The 14,025-nt window shown below is 32.7% G+C and overlaps 1 protein-coding gene across 1 annotated transcript; it reads right to left on the reverse strand.

Annotated features, from left to right (window-relative positions):
• Positions 1–678: 678 nt before the first annotated feature.
• On the reverse strand, positions 679–13,313 carry LOC132756828 (glutathione S-transferase 1-like). Its single transcript, XM_060747969.1, has 11 exons — positions 13,063–13,313; positions 12,410–12,505; positions 11,163–11,281; positions 10,601–10,708; positions 9,649–9,810; positions 5,411–5,496; positions 3,734–3,876; positions 2,943–3,038; positions 2,219–2,334; positions 1,645–1,752; positions 679–1,122 (listed from the first exon to the last, which is right to left on the reverse strand). The coding sequence occupies exons 1-11, from the start codon at positions 13,196–13,198 to the stop codon at positions 964–966; spliced, it is 1,329 nt and encodes a 442-aa protein (XP_060603952.1). The 5' UTR covers positions 13,199–13,313; the 3' UTR covers positions 679–963.
• Positions 13,314–14,025: the final 712 nt, after the last annotated feature.

Genomic DNA, 14,025 nt, shown 5'->3' on the forward strand with positions numbered 1-14,025 from the left:
TTCTTTAAGATAATGTAAGAACGAATTTGACTTTAACATTATTGATTGCGTGAATAATTTCCCTTTCATGTCCATACAAATATTAAATCATACCACCAATAATACTCTGGTTGTTCAGCATAAATTAATACGTCCAGGTAGTCTGGATTACCTGCCCTGTTACTACGTTATATAATAATCGCATAATACAAATGTAATAGGCGGGGAACTAGACTAGGTTTGCACTTATATTTTAAATTCAGCAGTGAATATATTTACGTTCTTGGGATCCAGTGTTTAAAAGGCACTTTGTAGATGTTAACACTTTAACAAACCTATATTTATACATACCTAAAAAAGAAACGTTCACAAAGTATGTGCCAGTTGTTCAAGGGTATCACTTATATACATGAAGTAGCTTGTAAAACTCGTTTTGTTTGCAAAATCGGTCAGCTAATCCCTGTATAAAAGCCCGATATGGTAATTCAACGTAAAATCGAGTTTCAAAAGGATTGAAAAACTGTACCAACATATCTACATTCAATTTTGAAGAAAACCTGTTTGTTTTATGTGTCGTTTGTTAAACAAAAAAGGGTAATTGTTTGAATAGCAATATCTGTATATAAGCGGGACTGGACACGGCGTGCTATTGCAATATCGTGTATTTGTTAGATTTAAAATCTTCGAATATAACACATCTGAAGACGAAATATTTCTATTCTATTTCAATATTATTTTCACATAAAAACAATAATAAATAAATTGCTTAAATCAGTAAAGTTATTGGGTAAAGAGATCAATATGTTATCTTTCTATTTGAATGGCAGTATTAGTCACTTTTTATACTCTTGGCTGATTTAAAAAAAATAATAAAGAACAATATTGATGATGAATGTTTCTTTAAAACATGACATATAAAACAAAAATAACAAAGTGAAGTCGTAAAATAAAATATTCAGATCATTACTTATTTCATATGATGTTTTAAAATGATGTTTCAGGGCGAGATTTTAAATATTCTTTCATTCTAGGTAGCTCCCCCACCTTCTTACGATTTGCTGCCAGGAGAGGATATTTGTCTAGCATGTTGCCCACTGTGTAATTTTCAATGGCATTGTACAAAATTAGGTCACCCAATGTCAACTGGAAAAAAAAGAATATAAAAGGATAAATAAATTTTATTTGTATATGTACATAATGATTTTCTATATACTAAACTGTTTGTTTATAATAACATATGTGCTAGTTTAACAGATCATACATTTCTCAGTCACACACTTGTAGCAGGTACCTAACCAATTACCTGTTGTACTACTTGCTCAGCAAACCTGGCCGGCTCTTAAATAAAACAGCGATATTGTTGAAACTTCCACTTTTTGCGATCAGTGATATTTCATGTATATATTTCGCAAATTTATCAGACGCTCCTTTCAGTTATTTTGACTTATTTTATTTGAATTGTATATCAATATTAAAATTACTACTGCTATACATGCATATTAATGTATCGAATAAATAAAAATTGCATGACTTTTGGGAATGTTATTTTAATATTCATTTTGCAATTAAAAATATATGTGAAATTATCATTACATTAATTATCAAAATGATACAATAGTCAATGTTTCAAACGGTACAGCGTTACAAAACCTCCGAGAAACTTACCGATTGCCCAACTGCGAAACCATTCTGTCCTGTCTCTTTTACCAGGTTTTCCAGCATTTCTAAATGTTTTGGTAAAGTTGTTTTGTCAAATTCTTCTTTTTGTTTAGCCTTAGATATAGAAACGAAAAAATCATTTTAAAACAACGTCATATCGTTATACAAATCGCTTCAGAGTAAGTGAGATTATCACCCGATTTTGACAATTATTTTACGTCATTTTTAACATTTTGTAACATGAGAATGTCAAGGTCAATGGCTATCCAGAAACAAAACATTTAAAGAAATTTCCATTCCTATTTCAAATATCATTGTTGACTGTCAAACTAGGTAGAACATGTACATGAAGAGGATGGGAGCATCATAAGGAGTATATAATATGAAGAAAATGTAGTTCCAGATTAATTAAGATTATTTGAAACCCATCTTATACAGAATGTCTTATCAATTTACTACCAGAGTAAGGAAGTTTCCTGGACTTTAATCCATCAGTGCAAACCAATAACTAAAATAATGTATTCAGAAAATGTTTTGTTACCTTCTTTGTACGATGTTAGTAAAATATGCAATCACATACCGATTCTTCTTTATCTGGGTTGAATTTGATCTTTATAAGTGCTGGTAACACGTCGGCACAAGTGTCTATGATTTGGTCCACCATCACCATCTCGCTATTGTCTTTACCATACATATCTGAAAATATCATTAAGTAACTTATAAACACATTGATCAAATGAGCCGCGTCACGACAAAACCAACATACATGTAGTGCGTTTGCGACCAGCATGGATCCAGACCAGCCTGCGCATCCGCGCAGTCTGATCAGGGTCCATGCTATTCGCTATCAGGTTCTTTTTGTAAGCGAACAACATGGATCCTGATCAGACTGCGCGGTAAGCGCAGGCTGGTTTGGATCCATGCTGGTCACAAACGCACCATGTTGGTTTTGTCGTGACGCGGCTCAAATGTGTTCGTATACAGTTTAACCAAAACGCTAGTGCTATGATGTAAATCATAAAATCAGTGTTTAAATAAACATACATATAGATATATGAGGTAAATAATTATTTCCAGATGTCAATAAAACTAGATATAGAAAAATATGAATAAGTAAATCTATGTTGAAATAGCACATACAACTTAGTCTCTCTTAAAATGAGTAACGCATATCTAACTGTGTGCATGTATGTTTTTTGTGGCAAGTAAATTACTGAAACATGGGAAAATATGTTATATTATGCACCAGCTGAGACATATATCGATTCAAACTGAATATACTCGTATTGTATGATTTAACTCACTAAATTCTCTCGCCAAGTAACGTGCAATTGCCAAACTCTGTGAGATCTTCTTTTTGCCGTCTATTTCTAACACAGGAACAGTCCCCTGAGGCATTTCTGTAAGTATAAACATACTAAAGTGTTGTAAAAATAGAAATTATAAAATATATAAAAGTGATTTACACAAAGGTAAAACAGATTAAAGTGCTGCAATTAAAAAGATTAAAAGTTCTCTACGCGAAAAAGATTAACTGACGCGTTAGTTTGCCGATACCTGTGACAATTCTGACAGGCTAGTTGTTATTTTCGAGGTAATACAGGATGCTGCAGTTGCCCCTTCCTAGAGATGTTCTGGAGTAGCAACAATTCACGGGACCGTTGTTTTTAAGTTAACATCTGAAAGATCATTAGAATGGCTTATAGAGGAGCAAGAAAACAAGCACACAAGACCTGGTCCCGTGACAGGAAATCTATATGGAATTGGTGTTCCGAATGAAAATATGAGTTGCTAAAAATCAAACATCTTCATACATAATGTCATGTAACAATCTGTATCACCTTAACAGCATATTCTAGAAATGTCGTTTAAAACAATCTTATAAAATATCTATTGAAACCCACGTTTTATTAAGTTGGTAAAACTTTGTATACGTATATTCATTATCAGTACTCAGTTTATTTGTTCCTCTAATTATCGTTCACTCTTTTACTTTTATGGTTTCGCAAATACTCTAATGCCATCGTCAATCTCATAATATGTAGATAATAACATGTATTTTATGTCATATTAACATTAAACTAAAAACAATTACCTTGTTTAAGAGTTTGCCAATCAGCTGATGTTATTCTCTTATCTTCGTATGACTTGCCTGCAGCAGCAAACACCAGCCTTGATATTTCAGCTCTCCCCTTTCCGTTGAAATACGTCAGTTTGTATGTCGCCATCTTTCCGTTTCTTTAATACCGATTATTGTAATGAAAAAACTAGAAAGAAAACGAATTCAATAATCCTATTCCTATTTTAGATAAACTGAGATTGAATGTTCTAGTTTATCACATCAAGGGATTGATTTAAGTACATAACCGCCGAGAGAGTGTGTTATGTATTAACATAAGAAAATTGTGTATTCATAATTCTTAACCTGTCAATTTGATTAAGTATACAACGTCCACATATTTTGAACACTTTATATTAAAGTAGGTTTATAACAAGTGTATATTGATCTGGGACCTCTGTGTTTGTCTTACGATAAAACGGTTTTAGACTACATGTATTTGATCAATTAGTGCAAACTGCAAGTCACAGCTAAAGATTATCCACTTACCACAATTATACCCGCCGCCACACCCTGCTCTTCATATAAATTTACATGTAAAAAACTGTCATACCGAATGCAGGGCAAACTCGTGTATTTTAAAGATGTTCGTTTCTGTCAGTACGAATTTGTGCATGCAACATAAATACACGATGCAGTCGAATAAGTACAGGTATGTTATAAATGTGCTGATTAATGCACTTACTGTCACACTGTTGTCACACTAGTTTTCAAAGTTTACATTGTTCAAAGACGACTTGAATATACCCTTCGCGTGAAAGAAAATGTACTTATATTCGTTCAAAGAAAATCAGCTTTGATGCGATGTATATTCTTTTAAATTCATAAACCGTAAAACGTGTAATGGTATAGTATGGAATGCAAAGGCTTGAACACGACACTCTTATCAGCTGATCAGTCTCAAATTGAATGACGAACTCGGAGTCAAAGTAACCATATACAAAATGCATTTACTTAACATCTGTATAACATGTAATTATCAATTGCATACGAATTTAAACACACAAATTATTATTTTTATCTTTGCTGTAGTTAACATCTTGCTTTTTTTTGAATTATGTTTTATTTGTTGAAAAATCGGTTATATTATAACACAGGTACATGTATGTCTTTTGTGTCGTTGCAATACGTTTCAAGTGCATTGAATATAAGTCAGTTTTAAATTACAAATTTTTCACGTTCGTTTGTTTTTATTTTGTGATCACGATTCTTTTGTGAAGTAATTTCGTAACCGTAAAGAGCTGTTACAATATTTTTACCTTTTGCTTTATCAGCTAATCGATTGTGTTTTAGGAAGTTAACTTAAAGAGCAGATAACCGGAGAGCGAATATCGTTACCTCTAACAATTTTTCTACACTTAATTAAACTGTTTCTTTAATCATATTATGACAATGCCGAGTTCAAATTCATTAATCACTTTTCATGCTGTCTCTTTATACACTGATATACATGTATGTCGATTTGTAACTATACCCCAACTTCCGTATGAACTTGAAATACGTATTTTGGAAAGAAAATATAAATCAAACACTGTTCGATATGTTTGTGCGTATCATATTTTTGTTAAATAGTGTTAAAAGTGTAACAGCAGTCTGAAGACAAATACTATAACTTGATTTCGTTGGTGATAATGTTAATGAAAATCATTTTACAAGAACGGTCCACCGTGCAACAGTTGACGCTTTTTAATTAAGACGTTAACTCGTATTGAGGCAACTTGTTCGGTGACTTGCGCGGGCTGTTAAAAAGTAATGCAACTAGGTGTCTTGCATGTTCATTTTCCATTTGATATATTGTTATACTGTTTTATTCCATTTCAGCATAAATTTATTGAATTCTTGTACTTAACGCATGTTCCCTGTGAAACTGAATAACCATGGTAACATCAAGGTGCAGCACTTCAAAAAGTTATTGAAGCTAAGTTGAACTTCTAATTTGTCCATAATTTATTTCCTATTTTTTCAGATATATTTCAAAAACACGCTCATTATATTTATGTGACATTATGTCTAAATGTGACGTCATTCAGATATGTAATTGCTAAATTATCAAAATTTTAACAGCAGTGGTCATAACGTTGGATATAAAAATATGACGTTCGTTGAAAAACTGAAAATTGTGTGACCGAAAGATTGGCAATATTCCTTTTGATACACACGCCATGATTGAATTAACATATCAGGTTACTTGTTTTCAGCTTGCGAAAGCAACACAAAGACGGCAAATATGAGATCACACAAAGAAAAAGGCGAGCATGATAGCGGGAAATTGACGTGACGGTAGTGACGTCATTTGCAAAAGTGCTACTAAAGGATCGACGGTAAACAGTTAGCAAACTGTCCGGCATGTTTGATGTCTGGATTGGTTATACTGATTCAGTTGTTATTAAAGGATTTAATATGAGACATTTGTTTCAAACACTATTTATTTTATTTAACTAGATATAAGTGTGATCAATAAATCAATATAATAATGATTTACGGTAATTATTAGTCTCATTTTCTTTAAATAAATGATAGCTTGTTCTTGGTAAAAAAGGATACTTTTCATTTGATAAACACTTTTATTTTACTATCATTTTGTGAACGTACGATGACACGCGCAAATTAATACTACATGTATAAATCTTTTTCATTATTATTATTGGTGCGAGTGGAACGAGAATCTAATCGCTTTCTTACTAACTTCATCTGCACTATAAGGCCTAAAACTAACAGCTTTAAAAGACCATGCTTGTTTTTCAAAAATCGAAGAATGCCATGCCACGTAGAATGTTTTTCTCATCATTTTACTTCAAATACCTCAAAATAACGTTGCTAGAACTTTTACCAAATATCAAGTGTCGGTATTGTGGAATATTGGTGATTGTTATTCATAGACAAAATTGCATGAGGTGACAAAGACTTACTTTCGTGAAATGTTAGGTGCACGAAATAGATTTCACATAAATAATGCAACACTATTTACAAGTTACTGACAACGCAATGAACATTGAATCAAAGAATGATTCTTAGACGCACAACATAGGCAAAATCCAATAAATGAATGCGCATCCAATGACCATTTTCCAAACAGCAAACCAAATAATTTATAACAAAGACACTTGTTTTGCAAATTAAACATTCTACACATAGGAAAACATTAAAAAGAACTTGAATGTTGGATAAAAAAAGGTATTGTATATTTTTACACATTACAGCGGATGTTTTTACACATTACAGCGGCTAATTTGATAAAGTAGAACCTATCTCAATTAATGTGGAGATTCTCGTTTCGTCTATCCATGAATATATATCGGAATACTTCAACAATATTGACACTTATTTAATGGTTGTGCTGGTTCTGTCACATTTGCGTGGGTCATTTCATGGCGATGGCACCAGTACCGTGTCGATGGCCCGATCACATTTTATCACATGTTAACTAAGTTCTCATTAATAGTTCGTGCACAATAAAGAGGACAAACATTTTTTACGAAAAAGAAATGTTGTGTCTCAGCGTAATAGAAAACATAAAAGTTAATATTTGGGTATTTTGTATCGGAATTGCATCCAAAATGATAAGAAAAATGTTTTACGTTGAAAAAAGCATGAAACATGGATATGTTTTAGAAACTTTACTTTTTTCAGTTTTGTTTTGGTTGACTGCTCTACCACGGAAGTGTCGATAACTATCATTAAAACAGATGACTAAAATGTAAAAGAGCCACCGTTAGTAGGTGTGCAATTGGAGACTTCAAGCCACCCCACCATAAAAGGCTGCTTTATATGTGTATTTTTCTGTACCAAAATCGCTCTGTGTTGCACATCATTTATACGTTAGAAGGATTAGCATCACAAACATCAGACAAACAATGTTTCACAGGACAGACAATAAAGTTATACAGTTTAGTGCAACGCCAGTTTTATAATGACAATGCACAATGCTCGATTTGCTATATCGGCTAACACAACTTCAGTAACATAAAGTTAAGCTCGATCTTCAAGGACCAAAAATATGACATCACTGATTAAATGTATGGGGAACTTTTTACAACTGCCACACGGCACAAGTAACACTGATTTGACAATAAAATAGAGAAAAGCAGAATCGCTAAAGAAAGCCAAACACGCCGAAATTGAAAATATTGCAGGCTCGGTTAATGGATAAAACTGGAAAGTGCAAGTAACCGTCCACGTCAACTTAGGTTTAAGCAGAATCAACATTTTAACACGAAAATGGTAAATGTTGAATTAAGAAACATCTGCAGATGCGTTTATGCGTCGGTTATCGTGGAACCTTTAATGTGACACAGTAGTGCCATTTCATGAAAAGTGGCGTATGGTCCCCAACCACACTAAGTAAAGCTTGTTATCTTCTGTTGCTTCAGCTGCATTAACTAACATCATCAGTGTTTATTAAAATGTACCCTTTTAGTTTACCGTTTGTATTCTTACATACAAACTTTTTATATTTACAGTCGACTTTTGTTATCTCGAAGTCATCGGGATCATCGAAAACAAATCGAGATAACGAAAAATTTTATTCTGGAATAAGATTTATTGATAGTGTTTATGACAGGGCTTCCCCACATTGATAATGTTTATGCTCGAGTTTCCCCACATAGATAGTGTTTATGCCCGAGTTTCCCCACATTGATTGTGTTTATGACCGAGTTTCCCCACATAGATAATGTTTATGCCCGAGTATCCCCATATTCAATAAGTTTAATGCCAGTCACTCAAAATAGATTCATGACACAGTTACCCCCAAAAAGATAGGGTTTATGAATAAGTTTTCCCACAAAGATAGGGTTAATGAGGAGATTGCATTCATTGAACGCCACTGTCCTTGTGGATCTTGTTTATTTATCATACTTAGTGGCATAGTAACCCTAAAGTGATAGGGTTTTAAATGACACTATCATTGAGCGCCACCCTTACCTGATGATCTTATTTTTCATACATTATCACAGAATTTCCCCACATCGATAGTGTTTATGTCCGAGTTTCCCCACATTGATAGACAGTAACTCTACTAAGATAGAATTAATGACACAGTTTCCCCACTAAAAATAGGGTTTATGACAAAGTTACTCTAAAGAGATAGGGTTTATGAATCAGTTACTCCAAAAGATACACCTTCCTGACACAGATAGAGTTTATGACACAGGTTACCCACATAGGTAATATAATACTCGTATCAAAGCATAAAGCAAACAAACAAAAGTTATTTCGCGAAACTCCGTATTTGGATTAAAAGTAATCGGTAAGGAATTCCAAATGTATTGGAACCATAATGAGACAGGATAAAGATCAGGTAAACTGATTACCCATACATTTTGCTGTTCTTCCGGCTATAGTTTTCAAAACCACCACTTTGAAGATACTCCTGTGCTCGCTTTGCAAGCTTCCTATTATAAATCTACTTGAAGGAAAAGATATAAAAATCTAAATAACTTGTCCCCATTTTTAATAAAAAAGTTTATAAAGATTGAAATATAAAGACACGCCAATTAAGTAAACATAATACATTTATTAAACGAAAGTAAAGGTTTATATCACAACAAAAATTAACGTAATGCTAAAGCTAGTGTAACACACCTGACATCTTCGGTGACAATTGATTTTTATTTTTATAGATTTTCTAACAAACAGATGCACATCAATATGTACTATCTCTGCCATGATAGCATTGGTGGTGGTAGTTGTTTCGCAACAGAAATAATTTATGCCAAAGTAAAATTTTATAGTTGTAGGAACAAGACTCCAAGTTATTTAAAGGTCGGTTTTAAGCCACAGTTACTGAAAACAGGGGTTTTGCACGTGTCGTCAGATTACCAGTAGGTTGTGCAGTGTCTGCAGATGTGTTGCTGCCTATTATCTACGGTCAAATAATGAAATATCTTCTAGAAGGGGGTTTGTTGACGTGCCTTCAAGTGTGCTGCTACCTTTGGTTGTTTAGCAGTTGACTCAAGATTAGCAGCCAGGCATGGATATTTATCTTTAGGTACTTTTGTGAGTGCATTGCAGTTTTCAATGTAAACATACAATGCTAGATCGGCAATCGTCAGCTAGAAAGAAAAAAAGGTAGAATTATCATAATAGTCGAGATGAAGCATACTAGCTTTTTTAAAAAATAAAGTAACATAGCATAATTATCACAAATTAGCTTTATTCGAAATGAAAAGTTTTATTTGATATAATTTTACTCCAATACATTTCCTCATTCAATTATTTTAACAGCACATATAATAGAAAACACTTCTTCACTTCCCTTTGTAAATATGACGAATAATTAGACGTTTTCCATTAGAATAGTCGATATTTTATCATTTTATAAATCCTGATTAAATAACATTACAATTTGAACATAAACAGTTTAATAGTAGCTTTCTATTTGAACGCTATGGGTACTCATTATCTGCAAATAACTTAAGAAACAAAATTTCAATTTCAAAGAAAATTTCAAACTTGATAAAATTTCAAAAATTCTTTTCACTTTCCTTTCTTTTAATGAGTTTATCTTTATTCCTGATACAATGAAGCCTTATCTCATTTTGTATTTGGTAAGTAATTTTTGCATAAATCTTTTTTATACCTCGTCGCCTTAATTCTATAATGCTGTAAGTCGTATTTTGACATTTTTTTCAAATTTTGAAAGACTACATACAGCATTCTTATCCGTTTAGTATATCGCTTCAGTTAAGAGTGATGTTGTTCTTACCTATAGATCAAAATATAGAACAAAATTTACGAACAATTTGTTACCAAACACTCATTCATTTGTTTCCAAAATTTGAGTTACGACACTCAGAAACTAGAGCGACATAAACACTTAACAACGATCCATATAATACATACCGAGTCTCCTACAGCAAAACCTTTCTTTCCAGTTTCTGCAACAAGCTTTTCTATATTGCCTAATACCGTAGGTAACGTCTTTGTTTCAAACTCTTCAAACTTCTTTTTCTGTTTGAATGAATTAGTGAAATATATATTAAAATAAATCATACATCTTTAAATATTACTTTTTATCAACATGAGGCTGATTTTTTATTAGCAAGTTTTAAAGAAAAAAACATAAACTGTTAATAAGTTTAGAGCTATATTAACATATTCTCAATATTATTAAAATCATTTTGTTAATCCTTAACTTGCTATATTAGTTGCCACGGTTTCGGCAGATTATGGGGTTAAAACTAGTGACGTTGCAGGATTGACAATAATTTGTATGTTAAATGTAATACTGAAACATTCATTATCTTCTAAATCCCATGAAATCATTGCTATTTTGATAAAGTAAGAAAAGTGTAAATTCAAAATAAAAATGTTTAAACCTTTTGTTTAAAATAACAACTCCTGTCAAATGCTATATTTTCCCCACCTGGTGTTGTTTTAATGAAAAAGACACATTTAAGTTTACCTTTTCATCCTCGCTGTCCTTACCAAATGCTATGCTTGCATATGGGGTAAAAATGTCTAATATAGTGTCCAGTATCTGATCTACCATGACCTTCTCTAAGTTTCCTTTCCCGTATAAATCTACATTAAAATAAAAAAAAGTTGTTATATGAAATTCTTCGAACGTGTCATTCATTCAGTTTATCAACATAGAACTTTTTACTTATCATTTCCAAAAATGCTACGGATCATCTTATGCTTTCAGCAGGGTATTTGATTTTTATGTGTCGTGAAACAGACTCCATATTGAACAAAAAGCAATCTGCATATTATTTTCATTGCATGAGCCTACACACTGGTTCTGAGCTTCGTACATGACGAAAGTATTTAAGTTCTATATGAAGGTAACCGATATAAAACAAAGTGGATGGCGTTCCCGGTTGATGCCTTTTTTTTTAGAGATTTTTTTTCGGCATTTTGTTAAAGTCTCCTTTTTGATTGTGAACGGGCATATGGTGTAGGGGTAGAAATGTTGGTCAAAACTTGTCAATTATATATATCGACATCAGAAAAGTGCACTAAAGTGACGCGCATGTTAATCAATAATCACCACTAAATACAGTCCCTAGCATTCTGATATATTTGTCATATGCTGCGGTTCGGATCGGATTATCCTTCCCGATGGAAATCCTCGTTGTGCGGGTCAAGGGCACGAATATTCTGATCTGAATCCCAAACACATGTCAGATATTTTTCTTGCATGTTCTATCATATTTTAAATGGTTAACCTTAATAAAATCTTTTTAATGGAAATTAATGCCATGTCATTAGTAACTGTTTTCTTACAGTAACGTGTACGATTAGAACTTCATTCATGATGGCGGAATAATGTAGTACTTGGACTAAACATTCTAAAATGTGCCGAAATGACGTCATGTTAACGCAGTTCATTAATAAACTATGTCAATTTAAAGCAATCGACTTATCTGGCACTCCCATTACAGACGAAATTTCAGGCATGTGTAAAAACAGACACGCCAGTCTGATATGCAAGAATAATGTGGTGACACATCATAAATCCTAACACAAAGACGATTGCTTTTGAATGGACTCGTTACCATTATGTAAGAATAAACAACACGCATAGAACTACCACCAAGTTTGAAGGACACATAAGGTAGGAAATAAATTAAACATATTTCCATGAAATAAACATATTCAATTTGAAGAAAATTAAAAAAAAATATCAATAAAGTTATTAAAACATACTAAATTCATTTCCTAAGAAGCGTGCAATTGCAAAACTTTGACATATCTTTTTCTTCCCATCGATTTCCAGCACCGGTAATGAACCTTGTGGCGTCCCTGTAAAAATAGACAAAATGTAAATAGCTGATTTCTTGTTATACGTTATTATCAATGTTAACTTACAATAAATAATGACCAATGAAAACTTTTAGACAAATTATATTAAATGATATTTTCGAAAAGACGAAGAAAGTGTAAATCAAAACCTCTTATATCATATATACACCGACTTGTCGATAAGTTGCAACAGACTGTGAAACGGTTTGTATCTGATTTATGTCTACATATAACCATTAATAATGTGACGTGTTTACCTTCTTTTCTTAACTATATTGCTTACAGGAGAGAAATCCGCCTGCTTAGCTCATAAGGAAAGCATTGGATTTGTATTCCTGAGGTTACTGGTTCAATCTTCGGATGAAATGTCTCCATGTTAATTAATCTCGGACATTTGGTCTAATGGTCATTTGTCTCTCACTGCTGAGTCAAATCTCATGTGGGATAAGGAGTCGGTCAGTTGAGGAAAAATCGGTAATCACTGGTAAGGTAATCAGATAGTCCGACAAATAATATGTTAAGAAGGACAAGAAATGTTAAAGTAAAAAACCACCAACCTTGTTTACGTCCAGGCCAGTCAGCAAACTCGATTCTTTCATCTTCGAATTTAATCCCTGCAACATTGAATATCATCCTAGATAACTCAGCTCTACCACGTCCATTAAAATACGTTAACTTGTATTTAGTAGGCATTTTGTAAATATTTCTAATTTATAATACAAAAATATTATTTAGATATTAAAAAACCAACGTTGAATTATCGAACAAGGTAGACGGACTAAATTTTGCAAGATTTGACGCAGACTTATATAGCGATCCATTTACAAAAAGGTTTTTTGTTGCGCTGTCATGCATATATGAACACATCAAGTCATTTTAATAACATATACTCAACCACTTTTAAAACTTTACTGCATTATCGAGAAATTAAATTATTGCAGTTGCGTTCCATAATTAGGGACACTATTTCATCATTCTGAAATTCATCTATTGATTACGGAACATAGTACGCACTTGAGAGAGTTTTATATACATACATGTATTATTTAATACTTCTTTAAGTTTTTAGCGAGTCACGTGTAACGTTTTTTTCTAACCTAGTATACATAACATTTACGTAACGGTTGACAAGATGTTACGATATTTTGACTGACTCGCTAATTACCATGATATCGGGCAATCAGTGTGCACTGAAGTACTAGTTTAACGTTTTTTTCCATTTGCAAAAAATGTCGGCTGTTTAAAATGTCGTCTGCTAGATTCGTTTTAAACTTTTTTATCTTGTTTTGACAATATTTAAGGTATCTACTGTTGACACATAGACTATTATCGCTAAGGGTAAACAATATTTTGGGTATGAAGTTACAAAAAAAGCCCATATAATATTTTTCAATTTAATGCGTTTGAAATAAGTCTTAAAAATACAAAGTTCCACAAGATGCGTGCCAAGTGTACACAAACTAACCGGACGACCCGAAAATTTCTCACGAAAAAAAAAATGTCCCTTGTGTACGGAAGTC

The sequence above is a fragment of the Ruditapes philippinarum genome, unplaced genomic scaffold, assembly GCF_026571515.1.
Source record: "Ruditapes philippinarum isolate M1 unplaced genomic scaffold, ASM2657151v2 ctg598_1_1_1_1, whole genome shotgun sequence".
In the NCBI taxonomy this organism is placed as follows: domain Eukaryota; kingdom Metazoa; phylum Mollusca; class Bivalvia; order Venerida; family Veneridae; genus Ruditapes; species Ruditapes philippinarum.

What these genes read in the sequence shown, in the direction of transcription:
- LOC132756828 (XM_060747969.1), bottom strand. Translation starts at nt 13,198, where the DNA reads ATGCCTACTAAATACAAGTTAACGTATTTTAATGGACGTGGTAGAGCT. An exon ending in TTACTTGGCGAGAGAATTTA is followed by an intron (nt 2,335 to 2,942) that starts GTGAGTTAAATC and finishes TGATATTTTCAG; the next exon opens with ATATGTATGGTAAAGACAAT. An exon ending in GTTTCGCAGTTGGGCAATCG is followed by an intron (nt 1,123 to 1,644) that starts GTAAGTTTCTCG and finishes TTTTTTTTCCAG; the next exon opens with TTGACATTGGGTGACCTAAT.